This window comes from Theropithecus gelada, chromosome 3 (assembly GCF_003255815.1).
Source record: "Theropithecus gelada isolate Dixy chromosome 3, Tgel_1.0, whole genome shotgun sequence".
Taxonomy (NCBI): domain Eukaryota; kingdom Metazoa; phylum Chordata; class Mammalia; order Primates; family Cercopithecidae; genus Theropithecus; species Theropithecus gelada.
In genome coordinates, this window is record NC_037670.1 from 70,929,490 (window position 1) to 70,955,211 (window position 25,722).

The window sequence follows — 25,722 nt, forward strand, 5'->3', positions numbered from 1 at the left end:
ATTTAATGGACTTACAGTTCCACATGGCTGGGGAGGCCTCACAATCATGGGGGAAGATGAAAGGCACATCTCACATGGTGACAGACAAGAGAAGAGAGCCTGCGCAGGGAAACTCCCCTCTATAAAACCATCAGATCTCCTGAGACTCATTCAACATCAGGAGAACAGACCTGCCTCCATGATTCAACCACCTCCCACAGGTTCCCCCCAACAACACATGGGAATTCCAGATGAGATTTGGGTAGAGACACAGCCAAACGATATCAAATGTATATCCAATGAAGAGATCATTGAAATGTTCATCTGTGTGGTTATACATGTAGTTTTTAATAATTAAAATCCAAATGATAAATTTGTAAAAAGCATATGCCAATTAAAAATTCATGGAAAAGTATTTCATAGCTACAAAGATGATGAAAATAGGATTGGAAATGGAACCATTTTATCAGCTAGGGGCCTGGGGGCTAGTGGAGTGGATTTGTACAGAGGTGTGGGTAGGGTTAAGGAGATGAACAAGTAATAGTAAAGCCCCTAATACAGTCGAAGTTAGAACGAAGAAGTGATTCAGCGAGAGCTGGTGCAGCAGAGGAGTGCTCACCCAGCAGGAGCAGTGGCCTTGGGGCAGCAATGCCATACCACAGAGCCACGGCTAGTGGAGAGGGAGGAGGGAACTTGGTTTCCCCTCCTGCCCACTCCTGCCATGCTTCCCTTAAGTGGAAACTGGAGGGAAGGTGAGCCAACTGATTCAGACCTTAAAGACCAGACTCCCTACACAGGCCGTGGCCTTCGGGAGGAGGAAGAGCAAATGAAAGTAACCACCATAACCATCCGCACCTCTCAGGGTCACATGGTGTTTCTAGGGCAGAGGTGATCTGAAAGCTTACCTTGCATAGAGGAAAAAAAAGTATAGGATTGTGCAAATGTATGACAGTGTCTACTATTTTACTCATGAACGTTTTAGATATTTCTTTAGTGTATGGAGAGGAAACATACATATACACACACACACACACACACACACATATTTGAGGCAAGGTCTCACTGTCTTGCCCAGGCTGGAGTGCAGTGGTGCAATCATGGCCCACTGCAGCCTCGACCTCCCAGGCTCAAGTGATGCTCCTGCCTCAGCCTCCTGAGTAGCTGGGACTGGGACTATAGGTGGGTGCTGCCATACCAGTCTAATGTTTTTATTTTTGTTTTTTCTAGAGATAGGGTCTCCCCATGTTGCTCAGATTGATCTTGAACTCCTAGGCTTGAGTGATCCTTCTGCTTCAGCCTCCCGAAGTGCTGGTATTACAGGCAGGAGCCACTGCACTGGGGCAAAAGCAAATTATTTCTTACAAATTTTGATTTATTAAAATGGCGTTTATTGAATAAGTAATTAATTGGTTAAAAATGCATTAAAAGGGATAACTACCCTCTGTTCTCTATTAGACCACTGCTTGAATATGAAGAACGATGTCTACTTATTATGGTTAAAAAAAAAACAAAAAATAAGCTTATATAAAAAACCAACATATTCCAGTCTTCCAGTAGTTGGAGCGGTCATGCAGAGATGCAGGAGATATGTGTACCTTTCCAGTATCTCAAGCAATGTGCGAGCAAATTGTAATAATCTGGCATATAAACCTTGTTTAATGCTCTCATAATGGATAATGCAAGTGATTAAATACTGCGATTTTAATCTTGGCATTTTAGTAACCCAATAAGATAGATGAAAAGGCAGTCATGAATTAGATTATATAATAATATTTCATTCTAACTCAGAAGTCCAGTTATTCTCTGCGACATGTTTTAAGTTTGTCATGGTATACTGTTATAAATGCTCTGATAAGAATCTTCTACTCTTTTCATTGTAATCTATTTTCACGACCATATAAAAAAATATTCTGAAGTTATTTACACAAACAGAAATAACTTTATATTGTTTTATTGTCTTTGGGTAGAAGATCAAAGTAATTCCTACCTTCTTTCAGAAAGTATATTTCATGTACGATTGCCCAATTTCCACTGGGCAATATGGAAACAAAATGCCAGCGACTCATTAGGTTTCCACTGTCTTGGAGGACAAATGGGTAGAAAGAGCATAAGGGATCTTATTCTTGAATGGACACAGAGGCCTTGCATACAGGAGCCAAGACACAGGGATAATGGAGCGAGGCATATCTTCCCAGCTGTGCCCTGCAGCCCCAACAGCCATCTACAGTTTGGGAATCTGTGGTGCCCAGACGGCAGTTTGTCAGACTTAGGTTGGAGGGTCGCAGGCATATTTCCATATTCTGTTGCTGCAACATAAATAGCATGGAATGTCTGTTCTTGGACCAGTTCTGAATTTCAGTGTTTTTCTCAGAATGTTTGTTTGTTGTTTTGGTTCTTCCCTCCATGGTTTGTATCTTCCTCCAATGACTGAGCCACAGACAGTCCCAGGACAGAGAGAAGGAGACAGCCACAAAGACCGAAAGCGGTGATCTGCAGTTCATTTCTGTGTGTATCTACTAAAAATATACGTCAAGGAGACACCTATAATTTTTTCCTGGCACTACTTATAATCTTCAAATGAAGATTTTTAACAAGCTTGACAAATATTTACCAGGCCAAGGTGATGATAGTTTGTAGGAAAAGATGTCATTTCTATGGGAAATTTTGTGGCCGCCTTCTCCATACCTCCTCTGTCCTCTTCCTTCAGTGGAATTCAGCCCTCCTCTGGTCATAATCCTGAGTGCCCCTCACACAGCAGTGAACACACATCTGCCTGATAAATTTAAGGAGCTTAACCTTCTCTCCCAGATTTGCTTTCCAGTTAAAAACACAATAATTGGGCCAGGAGCAGTGGCTCACGCCAGTAATCCCAGCACTTTGGGAGGCCGAGGCTGGCAGATCATCTGAGATCAGGAGTTCAAGACCGGCCTAACCAACATGATGAAACCTTGTCTCTACTAAAAAGACAAAAATTTAGCCAGGCATAGTGGCGCATGTCTGTAATCCCAGCTGCTCAGGATGCTGAGACAGGAGAATCGCTTGAACTCTGGAGGGCGGAGGTTGCAGTGAACCAAGATTGCGCTGTTGCACTCCAGCCTGGGCAACAAGAGCGAAACTCTGTCTCAAAAACAAAAAACAAAACCACAATAACTGACAAATGATCTAGCTGCCAAGAATTTGAAGGTGGCTCTGTTAGGTAAGATTAAAAGCACCTTTATTTAAAGACTATTTACATATGTCAGGAGGCTGTTTGGCTATTGTAGTTCAAGTTTGGGTGCTCAGCTTTGTTTGCTTAGAAACTCATTTTTGTCACACTGTAGCACTAGATAAATATGCTAACCCAGCTCATGAAAGCCTAATATGGAAACAATTAATAAATGATCAAACTTCAGTGAGAAACTGAATACCAGCCACTGCTCTGCTAGGGAACTGCCCCGCTAGGGAACAAATCACCATTTGGACTTTTTTTTTTTTCCCCTGAGTTTAGAATCAGAAGAAAAGAAGTGTTGTTGGCAGGTTCTGCAAGAACATCAAGAACCACAGCACTTAGGCACTGTGTTCCTACCTTTACACACAGGATTCCAGCCCTCATGGCAGCCCCTGGAGGGAGCTGTGATTGTTCCAATTTTGTGTATAAGGAAACTGATGCTTGAGTGAGGGAATAAGTGAAGAAACCTTCCAATCCCATTCCTTCAGAGCCCTTGCATTTAATTACTCAGTCCATTTTCTTAACCACCTCATGTGACTTTATGATTTTACTAAGGGAGGTCCTGGAAAATCCTAGGAGTGCCTCCAAGGTGCTGTCAGGGAGACGAGCAAAGCCGAATGGTGTGATCAGATTTGCTATGGAAAGGAGATTCTTCCGCACAAAAAAACCCGCACACAGATGTTTATAGCAGCTTTATTCATGGTTGCCAAAACTTCAAAGCAACCAAGTTTTCCTTCAGTAAGTGAATGACTAAATAAGCTATTCCATACAATGGAATATTATTCAGTGCTAAAGGAAATGAACTTTGAAAAGATATGGAGGAAACTTAAATGCATATTACGAAGTAAAAGAGGCTAGTCTGGAAAGTCTACATACTGTATGACATTCTGGAAAAGGCAAAACTATGGCGAGGGCAAGAAGATCAGTGGTTTCCTGGGGTTGGGAGCTGGGAAAAGGAAGAAGGGAAGAATTGGTGAAAGAGGATTTTTAAGGCAGTAAGACTGCTCTGTATGATACTGTAATGGTAGATACATTTGCCCAAACCCATAGAAAGGATAACACCGAGAGTGAACACTAAACTGTGGACTTTGGGTGATGATGATGTGTCAGTGTAGGCTCATCACAAATGCACCACTCTGGTAGGAGATGTTGATAATGGCAGGTGGCTATTTATATGTAGAGGCAGGGGGTATATGGGAAATCTCTGTACTACAGCTCAATTTTGCTATGAATTTAAATTGCTCTAAACAATGTCTGTTAACAAAAAGAATGTCTTAATATTTCAGTATTTGAAATCACATAGTATGTTGCATTTGCTACCCCTAAATGCATGTATATATGTTTATATGTGTGCATATATCTGTGTACATATACACATATGTACATAAATATGTTTCTGTTTATGTGTATTACGGGTGGAATATGTTAGCACAATATGTGATGTATATGTCACATGTGAGTTTACATATGGATGTATGTGTATATTTATATATGTGTGTGTGTGTCTGTTTTGAGCATTCAGTATATACTAGGCTCAGTACCTGAGACTTTACTCATGTCAACCACCCAACACTCCCACGAGGTTATCTTCCCCATTGGACCTTTAAGGAAGAGGAGAAGGTGAGTATCAAGGCTGAGGTCCACTCACATTGGGTCCCACTGCTTGGATGCATCTGTATCTAGAATTCCTGATAACCCCCTTATGACTGTCTGATGCACCTGTATCTTTATCTTCAAATCCTGAAGGAACCCTCCTTTCCACTGTTGCTTCTTAGCAGTGTGTAAAAGGACCGTAGAGCCCAGTGCTCCTGCTAGAGAAGATATGACCAGGTCTTGGGCCCTGGTGGGATTGCTTCACTTGTGGGAAGCTGGTTTAGTAGGTACCTTTAGTGTCCTGGTGGGAAAAGCTTGAATCCAAGTGAAGCAGTGACAGGGACATCAGACTTGATAGACTTTTGTGAGGAGAAAACAGCTTCCTAGGCTTTCTGTGGGATTGATGATACCCCTAGCCTGGCCTCTATAATTTTTGTGTTTTTCTAGATGCTGATTAGTTTTCCTGTGCATAATTCTCCAAAATAGCATTTGGACCTCTAGGGATATTCTTACTATTCTTTTCAACTCCGGAATTTTGGAGAAATAATAGGTTTCAATCTTTGAGTAAATCAAGAAAAGGTAGTAAGAAATGTCATTGCCCACCCTGATGTTTAGTTCCTGTTGCTCAGACCAAGTTATTCCTGGATCGCAAAAACTGACCCAGGAGGCATCATCTCATGGCTTTCTTGAAACGGCTCTTCTGCATTCGGTGGCACCAGTCCCTCAGTGGAAATCTATAAACAAGTTTGTGTTAAGAATAGGTTGGAAGGATTGCTTGTCCTTTCTTGTGAAGAATGAAAGAATGAATTAGAGCATCCCCTGTACCTTCTAAGGTAGCAAACACATCTAAACAGGGTGTAAGATTTAACTAATGACAGACACGTCTAAATGGAGCTTAGGGGCTGAGTTAACAAGAACAGAAAGCTAACTTGTTTTGTAGTAAAGAGCTAAAATGGGAAAGACTAATAGGCTATGTTGATCTCTATTTAAACAAGCCATTTTACTAATTTCTGATTGCGTATGAAAGCCTCAAGCTGTTTTGAAAAGAAATAGCTATTTGCTGGTGGTAATTTCTTACTCTTCCCACGTGTAAATTTAGAAAACTTTGGGTTTTATTTTGCTTTCCCAAAGTAGCGTCTGAGTAACAAATAAAAAGCCTCTTTTGTTTTTTTTTTTTTTTTTTTTTTTTTTAGTTCAAGGTAAAAAAAAGAATCAGAAGAAGACAGTGAGAAAATCCATCCCCACCACCATATTTCAACTTCTTTTATTTTCTACTGAGAGAAAATTCATTATCTGATCTTTGATTTCATTTATTTCAGTGCCTGCGCTGTGCACTTAGTGGAGCTGGCTTCTACCAAGATTATATTCTGACAGGGTGATGGGGGCCGGGCTGTGCGTGAGCATTTGCTTTGCGAGGAGAAAATGTGTTTCCCCCTCCCTTTCATTTCACTCCCAAACCCAGTGGTGGAAGAGGAATTTGCTGTTCTCAGTTGATCTCTGTCTGTCAGGGCCTCTCCTTCCTATGGCCGCACCCTCTGTGAATGAGGAAAAGGGGGAGCACAAGTGTTTGACCTGTCAGAGCCAGTTCCCTGATTATCCACGCCAAATGTTTTCCATTAGAGAAGGAACTTGGCGGTACAGGAGGTTATGCAGACTGGCCATTCTGGAAGTGGCTGTCTCAGAGTGTGGCTGTGGCTGTGGGGCGGCAGGTGTGAGGGGATTCTGAGGAATCTCTCTCCAAAAGCCGATCAGGATATCGTGGTAGCAAGGTGTGTTTTAGAATTTATTTGTAATAACCAAAAGCCTACATTCTACCTTAGCCCATTATAACCGAGGCGGGGACTTGATCGAAAACGCATTCTTCCCCAACTTTCTAACACGGGAGCACTTAGTTACTATTGCTCACTGAACGTGGCTCATCGGGATGCCTTATGGAAAAGGACTAGAGCAGAAAGCTGACTCCAGGTGCTGCTGCACAGAGAGGAGGAGTTGCCTTCCAAACACTCACACCTGGATCCATAAAACTCATTTTACTTACCACTGCGAGACCCTTGGAAGTTAAACAGACATATGCCTGGATCGTTAGAGTGACCGATTTCCCGTTTCTAAGCAGATTTTTGCAATGGATCTTCTTCCTTACAGGCAGCTCTGCCATGTGCATGATCAGGCTTCTAGACCAGACAAATGTGGGATTGTATTCTTTCATTCTGTTCTGTTCTTTCCTTTCCCTTTCTTTTTTCTTTTCTTTCTCTTTGTCTTTTCTTTTCTTTCTTATTTTTATGCAACACCATGATAGTAAGAGGTAAGTTTTAAATGGTGACATTAATATTTGGGTCAATTGGAAAATACAATTGTAGCAACCACTTGAAGCCCAGTTGCCTGTTATTTAGAATTTCTTCTCATGGAAGAAGCCATAGGCTGACCTTTATTTTACTGTTTTGGAGTGCAATGAAGTTTCTCAGAGCTCAGTTTATTTTCCCAAAGAATTGCATAGCGATGTTCTGTCTGCATTATATCATGCTGATTTTAAGATAATGGTACTAAAATGTATTTGCCTGCATTTTTTTCCACAAGGCTCCTTTGAATTCACTTAAAATCTTACTTATTTTCTTTCACAGACAGACTCTGCCTATGGAGATATTTGTCTCATGCATACCCCTTGTGTCTGGTTTTCTTTGTACCCAGGACTTCTGCCTTATCTAGTAGCCCTACATATCCGGACCTGCCCTTCATTAGGATCTCCCCACACCGGAACCCCGCTGCTGCTTCTGAGTCTCCCTTCAGCCCTCCACATCCCTACATTAATCCGTACATGGACTATATCCGCTCCTTGCACAGCAGTCCGTCACTCTCCATGATCTCAGCAACCCGTGGGCTGAGCCCTACAGATGGTAAGTCTAGGATGGATTCTGCTTCCGGAGATCACACAGCCTCCTCCCTGCTCTTCACTCGGGATGTGTATAAAGTAGACCTGATGTTTAGTGAGTGCATCCCATGTGCCAGGCGCTGTACTCTGTGCCTTACATGCATGATTGCGTTTCAGTGTTGTAATACCTCATTGGCAGTGGTGTTGTTATCTATATTTTCAGGTCAGAATAGCAGTGTGCAGTGGGGTTTACTTGCAACGCAGTCATCCCGTGGCTAGTAAGGGGCAGAGGTGGAATTCAACTCTAATTTTTTCTGATTCCCAAATCCCTGCTGGTAACTAGGGTTCTGTTCTGCTGCTTCACATATGATTAGACTGGTCCTGTAGCCATTCACACACATGCATGTGTAACATGAATGTTTTACTCACCTTCTGATGAACACCTTTCTGTTCTCTGTGTCTGAGAGGCACATTTGTACAGATGTGTCTGTTAGAGCAGGGCTTCCCAAACTCTAGTGTGCCTATGAATCACCTGGGGAGCCTGATAAAAGGCGATTCTGCATCAGGTGGGGACAGACGGGGCCTGAGATTCTGTGCTCCTCAAAACCTGGTGATGTCAGTGCTGCTGGTTCCTGGTCCACACTCTGAGTGGCAAGGTCTTAGAAAACAGCATGGTCCAGGGCTGTTGCCTATGCTTTCTGTCCTTGACTATGCCACATGAAAACTGCTTTCTATCCTTGACCATGCCACATGAAAACTGCTTTCTATCGTTGACCATGCCATGTGAAAACCAGAAGAAAAGTGTACTGGGAAAGAAAATGAGCTTAGACTTTATCGTACTTTTGATGCTCATTTTAGGCTCTCAAGGATCAAATTCCTGTTGGTTCTATTAGTCCCCCCATTACTTTTCACATGACCCTTCTTAATTGGAGCTGTGTATTCTCCTGGTGTCAACTTGTAAACTGGTCCTTTGATTCAGGAAAAGTATTTTCCATTTCATGCACACATAGAAATTCACATGCCCAGTAATCACTGGAATCTGAATGAAGGTCCAGAATTGCATCACCTATTAATTACAGGTAACAGGCACTGAATTCTTTGCAAGAGATCACAAGTCACCACTGCCTGTTCCACATCAGAGAAACATTCATTTCACTGAGCAGTGCTTGATGTGACTTCCATGCCCTATGCACGTTCTCTAGGTAGACTCCTTCCTGAGGCTGGGTGGGCATGGTGAGAAGCTGCATGAAGTGTCTCAGGAAACATCCACTCACTTGGGTTTTCAGAAATAGCTTTCCTTCAGCAACAGCTACTTTTTTTTTTTTTTTGATTCAGTGCAGTGAATTTACTAGTTAATAATAGTAATATAAGTAGCTAAAGAATAAGTTTTGCACTTTGGGCAGGATTGACATTTTATTTTACTTTGAGAAAGAGTCTCACTTTGTTCCCCAGGCTGGACTGCCTTGGTGCAATCTCAGCTCATTGTACCCCAGACCTCCTGGGTTCAAGTCATCTTCCTGCCTCAGTCCCTTAAGTAACTGGGACCACTGGTGCACACCACCATGCCTAGCTAATTTTTATAATTTTTGTAGAGATAGTGTTTCGCCACGTTGCCCATGCTGGTCTCAAACTCCTGAGCTCAAGCGATCCACCCGCCTCTACCTCCCAATGTGCTAGGATTACAGGTATGAGCCACTGTGCCTGACCAACATTCACATTTTAAAAATAAAAATCAAATATGAATTAGATTTTCTGCTTCAGATTTTATTTTGCACTTGAAGAACTGGAGAGTCATCTCCTTCAGGTACTTGGCAGTTGGGTGGAAATGACTAAGAAGAAGAATAGACTGAGAGAGAGAGGGAGGCTAGCTGACAGTGGGCTTGGAATTATGCCTGGCCTGCAGAACTTTATTCGGGCCAGTGGAAAGTTATACCATTAAACTACTGAAAGTACTCCTGTCATCTGCTTTGCGTAGCATTTGATGATGAGTATATATAGCACATTCTTTGACTGGTTGATTTGCCTTCCTTTTCTTGCCTCTCAAGAATCCAGTTAATATAATCAAATAAAGTAATATGACGAATATTTCTCTTGTGGCCTAAAGTTTTTTTCCTTAAAACTCTATCTTTACCATGTATCATGGATAAAAAGTATATGAAACAAATATAAAATACCCACAAACCTATCACTAGAGTGCTGGTATTTCTAGATAATAATTGTAAAACTTTTATTGATTGAATGCTATGTGCTAAGCATGTTACATACATAATTTAATTTTTGCTTCTGACGACCTCATGGAGCCAGTTTAAATCCAGATCTTTGTGAGTCTGGAGGCCACCCTCAGAACTGCTACAATGTCTTGCTGCTTTTGCATGAAAATTGGCAGGTGGAAACCGGTTATTATCCTGTTAGAAAGCTGAGTCTTGGCAGTAAATTGCTCCAGATTGATAGGTATATTTTCTTTTTGATTTTGTAATGAAGAAAAGGAAAAGAGCGCTTTTAAATTATGGAATGCAAAATTGTAGCTTATCATTCAGTTGTGTTATTAAAGCTGTGCTGCCTTTTTTCATACTGGTAAACCCTGACTTTTCATGTGAGTGAGAGTTAACTCAGACACTCTTGTCAGAAAGCTTAGAGAAGTATTTTAAGTATGTCTGGAAAGATATCATAGTCCTCTAAGTTGTCTACTATTGTAAGAAATGCAAACATACAGCGATTTGATGTAAAAATGATTTTATTTGGGGAGGCGAATGTGGTTATGTACCATATATACATTTTAGTAATTCTGATTTGTTGGTAATTTCTTAGACCAACATCAAAAACTTTGTAATGCATTTCACTTTTTTCTATTCCTTTCCTTCAGTTTTATTTTCAAATAAAAGATGTTTAATGGACGTAAGAGCACAATTTGAGTTAAAGGAGCTTTACTCTAATAAGCCATGAAAGGAATTGCTGATGTGGGTTGTGTGATGGACTCTGAGATGCCTCAAGAGAAACTTCTAGTTGACCTTCTTTCACTAGTAACCGTACATTTCTTGTCTCCTCCTAGCTCCCCATGCAGGAGTCAGCCCAGCAGAATACTATCATCAGATGGCCCTGCTAACCGGCCAGCGCAGCCCCTATGCAGACATTATTCCCTCAGCTGCCACCGCCAGCACGGGGGCCATCCACATGGAATATCTTCATGCTATGGATAGTAAGTGACGGGGCTGTTTTCTAGAGTCTTGGGAAATGACAAAGGCTACTTTATGAAACAGAGAGGAAGATACAAAGATTAGGTGATAGTGTAACTTTTTGATCTGGAGGAGAAAGTGCAACTATCACTGTCTGGTGCTCTGGTTCCCTTGGTTTTCTAGAAGCTTCCACAGATTTGGACATCCTGGGACTCCCTGTTTAGCTCAAGGATACCAGTGAACTGGCAGATGCAGGCAATTGTAATTGACAGCGATATATAAATATTAACTGGTTAAAAAATCCCAGCCCAGGTGACATAGTGAGATCTATCTCTACAAAAAATTAAAAATTAGTTGGGTGTAGTGGCATGCACCTGTAGTCCCCACTACTTAGGAGGCTGAGGCTGAAGGATCACTTGAGCCCAAGAGGTCAGTGCTGCAGTGAACCTTGGTCACACCACTGCACTCCAGCCTGGGTGATTGAGTGAGACCCTGTCTCCCCCAACCAAAAAACTTTTTCCTGCCGTGATTCTCTTGATAACAAAATAAGGGGGAATGGATTTGATATATGGATGAACTTTGCCCACTCACGCCTTGGTTTCGTGGATTTTATGCTTTAAAAAATTAATTTAAAAAAATACCTGTTTTGGTTTTACATTTTTGCCTTAATTGATTTAGTTTGCCCCATATGTTTTCTTTACAGTAAAAAAATTATATTCCACTAAAACCATTTGTAGCTGCTAAATATGAGAGGATCAGAATAGTTATCAAGTTATCAGTAGTTGCCAAATAGCTTATTTGGAAAAAATGAAAACTTTTTCCAAATCAGAAGGGACTACTTTTAGTGCCTAGCAGTGGAATAAGATGAGATTACTTGATGCATGTTGTATCACTTATTTTGGGGTCCCTTAGGTGTGTAATGATTTTTGTGGGTCACTTATGTAGATACATAGACAAGTAAGCCTATAATTACCTCTTGTCAGAGCATTCCAGAGCACTCATCTCTTCAGATCCTTTAAGGACACATCCGTTTGCAAGGCGTTCTGAAGCGAACCTAAAGCATCATCCAAGTCATACATCAGCAAAAGCCACTACCTTTGAATAGGACAACAGTACGACCTTGAGTAGGGCATTTGCTTAGAGTTTTGTTTGTTTTTCCTAGTAGCAGCAATTAACTTATGTTTTTCTATCTACAATCTATTTGGATTCTTCTGTGACAGAGGGTGAGCATATGTCAGCTCTAGTTATTCAGTCCTGAGTCTTGGACTAGAAAGAAGGTGATTGTTTCATACAGAGGTAAAACCTCTACAGCCTTAGTCTGCTTACCACCAAGGACTACCTTTGTGTGTTTCATTGGAACACAAGATTCTGTTGGTTTCCACTGGGAAGCTCATTACCACACGGGAAGTAAAAGAAATGTGTTACATCTTCTTCAGGGGTTCTGTTGTTTGGCTTTGCAGCATAGAGAGCTTACATTTCAGATTCATCATAACCACATTTCAATTAGCGATTGTTGAAAAAAAAAGTTGTGTTATTATGCAAATCAGTTATTTAAAATCTGCAAATAAAGAATTAAAATAAGAGAGAATCCTTGGAAGGTCAGCCTGCATTACTTTCCCTATTTGATGAGAATGTGTTTAGTCAGGCAGTGGCGGTTTTTATCTAAATAAAGGATGAAGCTACCCTTTTACTTTGTAAAAACTAATTAAAGGAATTTTAATTTGCCTGAGTATATGGTAAATTGATTGTCATTAAGTAGGAATTTAGATGTCCTATCATTCATCACATAAAAACAAACCTCCTTTTTCTTTGTCAGAATTTCTTATTAGAATAGAGAAACAAAACAATTAACAGAAAGGCAGATCGGAGATATCTGTGTTAGGACAATAAGAATGCTCTGGCTTATATTTAAGAAGGAAGTGGTGTGATCAGTGAAGAACTGGGCTACTTCTCTTTTGGCTGTTTTGAAAATGCTTACCTTGTATTTTAGCAACTCCCCTCAACAGAGTATCCCAAATCACTGTCCCCAAATACTGACTTTCTCTTCCTTTGCTTGTTGATTAAGGAGTTGAGAAGAGCATATTAAAGGCCTGGAAAGTTCTTAAGGTGCTATATTCTTTTCCTCTAAAGTAATTGAAGTAGCATTTGTTAATAGTTATTTATTTAGAATATAAGAAGATTGCCCAGAAATTTCGACCATAGTATATTTTTTTCCAACAAGGAAGTGAAACATTAATCCTAAATTCTTACAGTGGATGTCCATCTGCAGTGGTAGATCGAAACCTGGGATCTATCTGGTCACTCTGATCCCTTGCTACGGATATTTAGTACTTCTTAATAAATACAGCCCTCAATAAACTGGGTTCAGGTGAGCACCTGACTTTTAAATAGTGGGCATATCTAGGTTTCAGCAAGATGTCAGACAGAGTGTTTATATGTAGCTTGTTAGGATAAGCTAGTCTGTTTGTTTATGGTCCCAATTCTACCTCTCAGGGTTGGAGTGACCTTAGAAGATGAGAACAAATACTCCCTATAAGGAACATTCTAGAGATGAGGGTCCCTGAAGACTATTATTTATATTGGTGGAAATAGACTTAAATAAGAGCCAGTCTTGGAGGGAAAAACAGAGAGAGGAAAGGTTCCAGCCAGGCTGTGAACAAGCCAAAGGGTTTCATGGAAAGGGTGGAAAGGTCTTGAGAGGCCCCTCACCCTCTTTGGAGGATGCGAGGGAGATCTAAGGCTCCTGGGATTTCAAAGCATCAAATGGGCTTCTTCCTTTTGCATCACAATTAGTGATCTAAAGCATTAGAGATTTTCTAGGGATATATCCACTCTAACAGGATGTCTAGCATGTGCTGTCACTTCTAACTTTGCCAGTGATCACTGAGTACCATTGAGAAGGGCAGTTATTGTCCAGGATTATATGGAAGTTGACAACAAATCTGGTTTGTCCTTGGAGTTACTTGGAAGTGACATGTATTTCCTCACTGAAAAACTTCCATGATGAAATTAGCCTTTCATGGTGAGTAAATGTGAAGGAGTTGTGTTTAATAAGGCAGATGCCATTATAAAAGTAAGGTGCTGATTTAAATGCCTGAAAGTATTCACAGGCCGGGCACATTGGCTCACCCCTGTAATCCCAGCACTTTGGGAGGCCGAGACGGGTGGATCACGAGGTCAAGAGATTGAGACCTCATGATCCGCCCGTCTTTCACCATGGCCAACATGGTGAAACCCCGTCTCTACTAAAAATAAAACCCTGTAGTCCCAGCTACCCGGGAGGGTAAGGCAGAAGAATCAGTTGAACTCAGGAGGCAGAGTTGCAGTGAGCCAAGATTGTGCCACTGCACTCCAGTCTGGCAACAGAGTGAGACTCAGTCTCAAAAAAAAAAAAAAAAAAAAAAAAAGTACATCGTTTGGATTGCTATTTTGGATTGCTATTTTGTACTAACATGCTGTGAATGAGGCTGGTAATGAAACTACTGTAAATGAAGGAACTCATTTTAGATGTGCCTGAAAGAAAAATTTGAGTAGGTACCACATTTATCATTCAAGTTGGTTTTTAAGTTTTATACGTGGATGGCACTAACTTACTAAATTTCAGTTTGTGGATTTTTTTTCCATTATTTATGTATTATTGGCAATAAAGTCTTTCATATTCATCTATCCCATTTTATTAAATTATCTCTAAGCATGTTGGATTGTTATCTTGTATCAAGAACCATCTCTATTGAATAAAATATTCCCAAAGAATTTTCTGGAGACCAAGAGCCTGGACATTTTTTTTTTCTTTTAATAAAGAAAGATTACCTACTACTTCAGTTTTTCTTGGTACCGCAAAATTGCCATGTTCCTATAAACTGATATACTCATTCTATGAGGTCTTAGAAACCCTTCATTTTACTTAAAACGAATCATGTTTTGTTTGCCTCCTACCTGGTAAGATTATGTTCTCATTCTTTCATTAAACTTTAGTTTGGTGACTCTGTAATGTAAATGTGACCTTCAAAAAGGCAGAATGGACCTGTGGGCCATATTCATCTCTGTGTCTTGAAACTCACATCTCGAATGTCTACCAAATTTGAATGCAAATTGGCATTTAATTTTGAACTCTTTAGGAAGAAGCCATTGCATTAAGTTGGTGTGCATTTAAGTTTGAGTTACTCACCTCCAGATTTGGACTCCAGATTAAGACTCCATCAGTGGAATCTTCTTGAAGGTTAAAAATTCTAATGAATGTATCACTCTTTATTGGATCTGACTGGAGAAGCAAGGTCCAGAGAAGAATTGAAATGCCCTATAGGATCATTGTACCTCATTATCATGCTTGCAAGTGTTTCTCCTCCACCTTGGAAAATCTGTACACAAGCAACATCCCCAGCTTTTAAATGTTTCTTGGGATTTATCCTCTTAGATTATGGGGAATGTAAGGCAGAGGTCCTCAATCTCAGCGATATTTGGGCCAGATAATTCTTCATTGTGGGGAGAGTGACCCTGAACATTATAGGATGTTCTGCAGCATCCCTAGACTCAACCCTCTAGATTCCAGTAGCACCTGCTGAGCCCTGAAAACCAGAATGTCTTCTGATGTTGTCAGGTGTCCCTTAGGGGTACAAAATTGCTCTCAACTGAGAAGCACTGATTCAGGGTAATTATGTAGAAGTTGTTTTAGTAATGCTTTAAGTATACCATAGAGCAGGTAACTCTAGAAATCACTGGGCGCTGAGGGCATAACTGAGCTGAATTTTTTATCTTAGGATACTTTAATTCATTTTCTTTCTTTGGCTCATGACTTAAAATGGTGTGTGTTGGGGTGGGAAGGGTGGTATGTTGCAACTGTGGGAACCACTGTGTTTGTCGCTTGTGGTGAATTAATGATGGGAATATCTAAGCAGCCGTCAGATTCATAAATCACTAGAAATGAAAGGGATAACACATAAAAGTCTCTCCCTTTTGTTTAGCAATTTATCATTTTCCCTGCACATTAATAAACAGAGCTCCCCCGAGGTAAGCCCCTGGAAGATAAATATTTCTCCCTAATTTCCTCAATTGTAGCTAGTAGATCACATGGGGGAGGAGAGGTGCTTGTCACCACAAGTTGCCAGCTTCTTATCCTTCACTTCTTCCACATAGGAGAGTAGCAATAAATAACCGGTATAGAGTCCAACTGCAGCTAATTAGGTTCTTTTTTGTTTATATAACAGGCACCAGATTCCCCAGCCCCAGGCTGTCAGCCAGGCCGAGCCGAAAACGTACACTGTCCATATCACCACTGTCCGATCATAGCTTTGACCTTCAGACCATGATAAGGACGTCTCCCAACTCTTTGGTCACGATTCTCAATAATTCCCGTAGCAGCTCTTCAGCAAGTGGCTCTTATGGCCACTTATCTGCTAGTGCAATCAGGTATGTATTTTCCTGAATCCATTATGTGTTTTTTAAATGTAATGTCAGCACTTGTTTGCACCTGTAGTGATGCATTTTCAGTACCTATGAGGATGACGCTGTGCCTGTACCAAGAGGCAGGTCAGATATCACAATGAATTGCAAAAGCAGTTATTGGGCCCCAGATTATTTTGTACTTGCAGACAGTAGTCAATAGCCCCTATATAGAAAGAGCAGTTATTGAGTTATGATGAAATCCACTTCGTAGAGACAGTGAGTGTGGCCAATTTTTTATCCAGCTTTTTCCTTGTAGTAATGTTCTCTAGAGGAAAACTGACTTCAAACCTGGTTGTATGAGACACGTACAGAACATGAACAGAAATAGAAAGACCAGTCATGGCAGAAGTCTTGTCCTACAACTCTTAAGAGAAAGGAGTCCATTGGGAGGGAGAGAGAAACAGAAGGGCTTTTTGTCTGATGGAAAATAAGTGCAAATGACATTGGAAGGCAAAGTTATCAAGGAAATCTGGCAAAAGAATATTTCTTTGTTAAGTATTTTTACTTAAATACTTTCTGTTTTAAGTATTTTTCTGTTAAGTGTTTTTAGCTTAATCTGAAAGATCCTTATTTTGACCATACACCTTTGTTAACCGTGGATAATTCCTTGCTTAACAGAAAGTGTTTTGACACTTCCTTCCATGAAGCACCTCATGTCTGTTCTTGCATGTGAAGGTGCAAGCACAGACTTTTGTAAACATGATTAACATAAAATATTTCTTACTGCTAATGATCAACTTGGACTGATGTCAATAAGTAGTAAGCCAACGTGTGAATTTTAGGTGAATTAGCTGATCATCTATTGTTTGAACTAAGCCAGCTCACAAATGGTTGAGACATAGAATTAGTCTCATAATTATTAGACTATTAATGCTATAATAGACATAGAATTAATTAATTTAGCAATCCTGGTTATAAACTTTAGCTCTCATTTCCGCTAAATTTTTTGCCAATAATTTAAGAATTCAGTTACTAGCCATCTTTTTGAATTGTAGTTTTGTTAATCGCGAATAATTCCTTGCTTGAAAAATACATACTAACGGATGTTTTCACCAGCCTTGGTTTTAATAAGTGAGATTTTGTTTGTTTCTATGAATGAGCAGTAGCATTAGTTGTTCATTGATGGGTCTTCCATGGTAGATATACAATTAGGGAAACTTCATCAGTTCAGAAAAAAAAGTGTTTGCAGTAGCAAAATACCCACATTTAGTAAAAATAATGAATACTGTTGTCTTTCCCTAATGTTCTCCATTACAGTTTTAATTCTTGTTCAATTATCAGCAATGTTCTTCAGTAGGCAAGTTAATATTTAAATGTGGTAGATCCTAATTTTAATATGATGTCATTTTCTGCTGTTTTTCTTTGTTCTTTTCATATGGTCACTAAAGTGCGGAAATGTGGAGAGCTGCAAGCAACTGTGATAGCAGCCAATGCACAGGGAGGGGTCCTGGCACACTTTCCAGATTAGCCACTGTAGTCACAAATATAGGCTTTAGAGTTGGATATGTCTATGGTCAGATTCCAGCTTTGCCACCAACCAGCTATACAAACCTAACTTATCTCTCCGCTTTTTGAAGTTTAGTCTTCACATCTGTAAACTACAGATAAGACACCCACTATATAGGAAGAAGGCACATTTTACTAAAGCTGGTGTGGATCTGCAATGGCAGGATGAGATTCCTACCTGGGGTGAAGTTTCTGGAGGAGCTGAGCTGGGATGGTTCATCCAGGAGAGGAGCCATCACAGACCTGTCTGTGCTACGCTGCTCTCCATCCCAGTCTGGCCCCGAGGAAGCACGCCAGTCTCAGAACCCTGGCCTGGCTGTTCCTGCACTCCTGGTAAATATTCATGGGTCATAGACTGACATGGACTGGAGGTCACTTTACTGTAATTGTGCAAATGGCCTGACTAAAGTCATAGCATCCAAGTAGCAGAAATGTGGCACATGGTGATAGTCAGAAAGATAACACACAAAATCACTTCATGAACGTTCATTTCTCTTGTTTCTCTTTAATTTTTCTTTCCTCTTGCTCTCTGCCCAGCTCTCTTGACTTTTTGCAGCATCTAAAGGACACAGATTAGAATATGGTAAAGAAATGGTCATGATGCTATCTTTATTTATTCCTACCCCAGCCTTCTTAGTCCTTATGGTCTCCTGGTCTCCTCATCTTCACCTAGTTAAGCTAGTTAGGGTCAGTACTTAACAGACTGTCAATCTGCTGACTTGAAATCATCATTGCCCATTTTGTCTCCAAGGAGCTATACCACACCTCCTTATATCATTAGAGACGGAAGAAGAGATTCACTTAAAGACCAGTCCAGTCCTTGGAGGCTGTGACAGTTGGGTGACCTGGGCCCGTTGTGTCCTCATTTTCTTTCTTGCCTTTGAGACTTTCGATTGCATCTTTTCTCTCTCAGTGCAATCTCTCCCTCTTTAGTACACATTTGCTGTATTTTAGGACTATATGTCTATTCTCACACAGAGCAGGTAATGCAGATAACCCAAGATGAGATTGGTTTCCCATATAATGATGATAATAATTGTCATAATTGGCACCACTTGCCAGTTCTTTAGCTGGAGGAGTGCTAGTGCCTTGCTTACTCCTGCTCTAAGTTTCATTCTCTGAGATCTAAAAACTAACTTCAGGAATAATCAGTTAGTGGTAGCACCAGAGGATCTGAGAAAGGAAAGAAGCAAGGAGACATCTAGAAAAGGTAACTAACCTTCTTAACAGTGAAAGGTACAGGAGACAAAGTGGACTTCAGGTGCGTTTGGCCTCTGAGACATGCTGACTAACAGGGCAGGTGCAAGGCTCGGGCTCACTCACCGTTCTCACATCACAGCTATTTGGCAAAGCAAGTGGTGTTATTCTTTTTTGTTTCGTTTTGTTTTTGTTTTTTTGAGACAGAGTTTCACTCTTTTGCCCAGGCTGGAGTGAAGTGGCACAATCTCGGCTCACTGTAACTTCTGCCTGCCAGGGTCAAGTGATTCTCCTGCCTCAGTCTCCCGAGTAGCTCAGATTATAGCGGCCCACCACTGTGCCCAGCTAATTTTTGTATTTTTACTAGAGACGGGGTTTCACCATGTTGGCCAGCCTGCTCTCGAACTCCTGAACTCAGGCGATCCACCCGCCTCGGCCTCCCAAAGTGTTAGGATATCAAGCGTGAGCCACCACACCTGGCCTTATTCTTGTTTTACACATAAGCCCGGTGGGTCTTTGCAAGATGAAGTTAGCAAAGTTCCGTGCCTAGTGGGCATCAGCACTAGCACTCCAGTTTCCTGCTTGTTAATTTACTCTAAATACACTTGACTTTCACACTTACATGTTTTCTAATACCTAACTTGCTGTTGGTATTGGCAGTGCATCAGTAATGATGTTTACATTTCTAAACATGTCATTAAATGTTTAAAGATACTCAGTTTCTAAGAAATGCCATAGCTGTCTCCTTCACATCTGTGCCGTAGTGCAAATGCAGTTAAAGATGCCTGTAATAGCATTTACCACTATTTGACATTTCTATATTTTCTTTTTCCTTTAGTAGTTTGCTATCCATTTCTCTCCAATAGAACACAAGCACCAAAAAGCCAACCACTGTGTACCTCTTGTTCCCACCCCTGTGACACCTGCGTTCTCTCATATTGACACCATTCAGTAAACGGTTCTTGAGTAAATAAATAAAGGAGCTCTCTCATGAGTAATTAGAATTCTCATCATTCCCTTATTAAAGTAAGTTTTCTACATGGTAGTTGAATAATTCTGGTTTTCTGAAAGTTGCAATCTGTATGAGTGTTATATTATTACGTGGCCATAGATTGATAGATACAGAGACAGAGGGGTGAATAGAAAATAAAGGATTAAAAAAGCAAATGTCTATTTTAAGTTTATATATTTACTTAATAATCCAGACTACTATAAAAATACCATATAAAACCAGTATTTATTCACAAAAGCCCATTGGCATATTATAACAGTACTTGATTATGTCAGATTTTTAAAAATGCATTGTCTAGACGTACCTGACAAGTCTTTTAAAATCTCATAATTAAAATAACTTTCAAAAATAATTCTATGCACGTTGGAAAGTATGTTATAAAATATTGCATGTTTCAAGAAGTTGTAGCTTCTCCATCACCTGGAAGACTCCCCATCTAAAACTAGTTAATTCATATTGATCAAATACAGCCAGTAACCCCCACTCTACATAGTTAAGGCTAAGGTTGTAAATAGCCAGTGAATCACAGTAGGTTAAAATAGTTTACCTTCGCTAAAACCTTCTCCCTAGGGAATTGAGCCACCCTTGGAAGAGAAGGTGTTTAAAATGACACCCTTCTTCTGTAGTCTTCCAGCAAATGTAAATGGGATGAAGAAATGAGTACTCCACTCATTTCTAACCCACTGGGTATCACTTTCTCACTTTCTATTTAATGACTTTAATAATGAAAGTGGTTTTATATTCTTAGTGGTTTTAAGTCTGGTGTGACCAGGAAAGAGATCTCAGTGAAAATGACATTCCCATGTTGCACATCACCTCTCTGAGTGCCAAGATCTCCAGCTTCACAAAACAGTGCAGTGTTTTTCTGTTGCCAGCACTGATGAGCTCAGCCTGATGACAAGAGGGCAAGTTGTGCCTTCTGTTTCGTGGATCATCAGCCCTCTCTGACACTAGGACTCTGGAGTAAGGGTGCATCTGGCAGGTCCACTGATGCTGCCTGAGGCAGGCTGGAAGTCAGCTCGGCCTCCATAGCTCCTTGGCTCTGTGCTTAGTAAACACCTTGCTTATGTCAGAGAAATAACACACAAATGAATTGAGAAACATACTGAAGAACAGATAAATACAGTGCCATATTGCCGACGTCTTTAAAATTATCATTCCATCTTCTAAAAATTTGGAGATGACATTCCCTTCCCCCATTTTCAGTAAAGTAATTAATACCACCTTAAAAAGATAGCTCTCATTTACTTCCTTAAAAGTAATTAATATTACCTGATGTGGTAGTTAGTTTTACATAGTATTTCATTTAATCAGTTATTAATTCCACAAATATTTAGCTGAGCTTAACTCTCTGCTAGTCGCTGTACTGGGGGAATGGGGGCTACACAAATGCCTGAGAGAGACACGACCCCCACTTTCATGGAAGTTACGGAAGGGAAAAGCCTCTAAGCATATGAATAAACGAATAAATGAGCAAAGGAACTTGTAAGGTAACAAATGAATGAACAAAGGAGCAAAGGAGTTTGTAAGCGTTCTGGTCAGTGCTGTAAAGGAGATGACCCAGATGTTAAGAAACAGTAGCACCAAGGGCCTAATTCAGGGGATTGGCCAGTGACTTATAGGATGATGACAACACACCCTGGAAAGCTTTCTACAACTTTCTAAGAAGAAGGCCAAGCAGGTGAAGGCCCTGAGGTGGGAGGAGTAAGGCGCTGGGGGAACCGTCAGCAGATGACAGTAAAACACGGGGCGGGTTAGCCAAGGCACAAGGTTGGCGACACAGGCAGGGGCCAGGTTATACCACAGCATCTTGGACCACAGATCCTTTAAGGACAATAGGAAGGGCCTAAGATCTAGGGCCTTAGATCTGGAAGACCAGAAATCTAAGGGCCTTCCCTGGAGGCCCCCCACAAGGCTGTTTAATTTTACAGGTGAGGAAACTGATGTTCATAGAGGTTAGCAGGCTGAATCAAAGGCACTCAGTTACTCACGTGACAGAACCACGAATTCAACCTGGTGGGTCTAACTGAGTGTTCACCAGACACACTTCTTTCTCTCTTAGAAATCCTCAAATGAGAGACATGGTGAAAAGCATTGGCAGGAAATGCTATTTATAATAGAAATAATAATATCTGATGATGTTTTGAAGAAATGGATTATGCATATATTAACATATGATTTTTCTAACCATGTCTAACATACTTGATGAGCCAGATCTCATGTGAGAGTTTGTTACTGCTATTCCCGTTCATTGAGGTCATGTCTATTTGGCTGCTTAATGGCAAGTGGCTTTTCAGCTTTTTAGATCACTTTCATAATGTAAAGCCTAATGTATTTTTCTCCAAAGCATTATTCAGAAAGCATATGCCTAAATGTAAATGTTGAGATGCTTAAGAGCATGTGGGTCTTTATTTGTGTACTCTTTACTTCTGAGGCTGGGCTGGATTTCCAATAAACTTGCCCTGGAAACTTTTATAGATGGAAGTGGAAGCTTTATTTTTTTTTCCCTCTCAAATAGAAGCACATGCATGCATGTGTGTCCCTACACATATACAAGTAATGATAGCTGTTGGCCCATTCTCTGCAAAACTGGAAAAAAAAATGGTTCTTTGAATGGCAACTATTGTGCAGCGAATTCTACGACTGTAACCAAAGTGAGGATGACCTCTTAGTGCAACAGTCACAAAGTAGCCAGGAATTTTGGCTTGGCTTTGAATGTGTCTCTCTCCCTTCTATTTTCTTAAAGTAAGTTTCTCACATTCTGGTACCATGTTATCTCAGTGGTTCTTGTTGCCTGACTTTACTACCAATCTTGATTTCACGAGCAAACGAGTTAGGAGAGGTGGGATACTCATTGGATTCTTCTTCAGCCTGTCGAAAACTAGGTTTGTTGCAGCATGAATTTTCTTAATTCCAGTGCCCTGACCTAAAGGAATACATCCTGATACTATCACCTGAGTTTCTTTTAAGGATGTTGAAAAAATTCAACTTACGGAACTTACAGAAGGGAAAAACCTCTCAGCATGAATGAAATTTAACAACCAAGGCAATTGGGAGAAGTGTTTTGTAGGTGGCAGGTAGACAGAGTCGATTTTACATTTACAAGACATTTCTCAAGGATCCAGAGGTGCCACATATTCGTTACTCTTCACATTGGACTGAGAGCTGGTACCTTTGTGATGGAGTGTGATTACCACTCACACCAGGGCTTGCCTGTGGCTTAGTTCTCTAATGCATCACCTACCTGCCCAGCTCTGTGCACGCCATGCTGGGTCATTGAGAGATTTCAGAGATGATCCTGGAAACCGAAGAGACTTCCCTTCTGCTCAGCTTCCCACATCCTTCTGTGCCTTTTCCCCACATACATCATGTGCTGGTGCAGAAACCCCGGCACTGCGATTATATGGGAGTGAGATATTCCATGGCAACTCTAGGAAAAAGCTGTTATTTTAGGGAAGGGTTAAGAATGTCCTGTGGATTGAAATCATCAAACAATAAAATAGTAGCTTTTACCTTTGAGTGTGTGGTGGCTGGATGATATGGCCTCTTGACATTTTTCTTACTTTCCTCAATTGTTTTCTTTACTTTTATGTAGAAACAAATCTCGTGAATGTTGTAATCAGCTCTTACTTACTATTCCAATTTAAAGGGCTACAGCAAGCCATATTATGCTGCTTTATTTATAGTACCATTGTTAAGGAATCCAGTATATCCCCAGCACTCTGACCCCCCACCCCCGCCATATATAGAATTCCTGAAGCATTTAAAAAACATAGGCTTTTCTCATACACTATTTTAATTGGGTTTATCCATTTGATTTGAACATTAATGACTTTGAAGTGCCTATATGTATGGTAGGGTAAATAAATGTTTAATGGTTGATTTTCTGCAGCATGAACTTTTAGTGTTTCCATTTGATATATCATTTTGGAAATAAATATAAATTATATTAGCAGAATGAATTACAAGGGTTTCTGTACAAATGTTGACTTACATCACTTCCTTGGTGTGAAAAAAATAAATATTTATTGTGAAAGCCAAGCATGATTATGCATTTCCAGGTTTAATGTATTAATTATAAATTATATGTAACTTTCTGGTTACAAGTAATTATTTTTTCTTTGGAAATATAAATGGTATTTGTATAAAGTACTCAGTTAGAACTTGCTGAATTAATGAATGATATGCAGTGGGTAGACTTTAGGACATTTATTTTGGTTGCTTAACAGTTTTCCTTTTACCTGCTCTCTGTTTTGTCCTGTTGGGTATAATTTTTGAGATTCCCAGAAAGGAGACTTCCTGTACTGTTTACAGTAATGCTAAGAAACAAGGACTAGTTTGCAAAATTTGATCACGCTTTTTAAGAGTATTGACAACACTTTGTATATCTGATTTCTGATGTATATTTACATCAGAACTTTCTTAAAGATTCAGACTTTGAGAATTTTATTTTGAAGTCTTTGTGAAAAAGAAAAAATGGTTCCCAGTCAGACAACAGTTTGTTAATCACCTTTAACTGAGCTCAGAGCTGAATATGAAGATGAAACTGACTGAGAAGTTATCCTTATTTAGACCCTGCATCCAGTGGAATGCCCTTTCAAACTAACAACCCAGTGACCATACATCAGCTCTGATTAGTAAGCTATATAACATCCACATTTTTCTCCTTGTCTGCTCTTTAGTAAAATAAAGGGCAAATTAATTTTTAAATTAACTTATTCTGGCTTTATAATTGTTGCCCTAGAATAGTGTTTCTGAGAGTGTATTGTGAGGAACACTGGTCTCTGGAAGCTCCTCCACATCCTGCTGCCAGCAGTATCTGGGGTGGACATTAGGAATGCACAGAGAAGCAGGCCTGGGCTGTATTCCTAAGAGTTTGATGACCTTGGTACTTCTTTCTCTTTCCCTCCATTACACTTACTCACCTCAGGAGGCCTCTGACTGTGTTAGCACGTTGCTTGGGAAGATCTGGGCCATCTAACACTTTCTTTCTACTGATCTTATTGACTAAATATAGATTAACAGTTACAAGTCACAGTTTTATAAATGTTTGTTGTTATTGTCTTAAATTACCATCATCTTTCATGTAGTTATTTAGAAACAAAAGCTATAAAAGTAATTTTTTAAAATAATAACAGATTAATTGTTGAATGCAGAGAATTCAGAATCAGAACATAAAATTAATCTCCTCCGGTGACTCCTTGGAAAGAGTGGGGTGAACGGAAACGTGGAGGCCATGAGGATGGGAAGCACAGGTACCAAGGTTTAGACTGTAGATTATGTCCTGCTTTAGAGAAGGTATAAGAGATTATTAACAATTTCAACTATAGACCGGACGCGGTGGCTCACACCTATAATTCCAGCACTTTGAGAGGCCAAGGCGGGTGGATCTCTTGAGGTCAGGAGTTCGAGACCAGCCTGGCCAACATGGTGAAACCCCGTCTCTGCTAAAAATACAAAAATTAGCCAGGCGTGGTGGTGCATGCCTATAATCCCAGCTACTTGGCAGGCTAAGGCAGGAGAATCGCTTGAACCTGGGAGGCGGAGGTTGCAGTGAGCCAAGATCACGCCACTGCATTTCAGCCTGGGTGGCAGAATGAGTCTCCATCTAAAAAAAAAAAAATATTTTTCAACAATAGTAATACTTTCTATTTGTGAGAAATTGTGGAATGAATACATGAACTATTTAGGAAGGTTCTTACTCAGGGCCCCTAAAAGTAGAATTTACCTTTTGTTTCTAATTCTG

The 25,722-nt window shown here is 40.2% G+C and overlaps 1 protein-coding gene across 2 annotated transcripts in view; it reads left to right on the forward strand.

Moving 5' to 3' along the window:
• Positions 1 to 25,722, forward strand: part of GLI3 (GLI family zinc finger 3) — a 269,528-nt gene that overhangs the window by 174,174 nt on the left and 69,632 nt on the right. For both annotated transcript variants that reach the window (XM_025380576.1, XM_025380577.1), the window contains 3 exons: positions 7,466 to 7,671; positions 10,696 to 10,842; positions 16,024 to 16,225. In XM_025380576.1, coding sequence (XP_025236361.1) covers positions 7,466 to 7,671; positions 10,696 to 10,842; positions 16,024 to 16,225 — 555 coding nt within the window. The remainder of the gene's footprint in view (positions 1 to 7,465; positions 7,672 to 10,695; positions 10,843 to 16,023; positions 16,226 to 25,722) is intronic.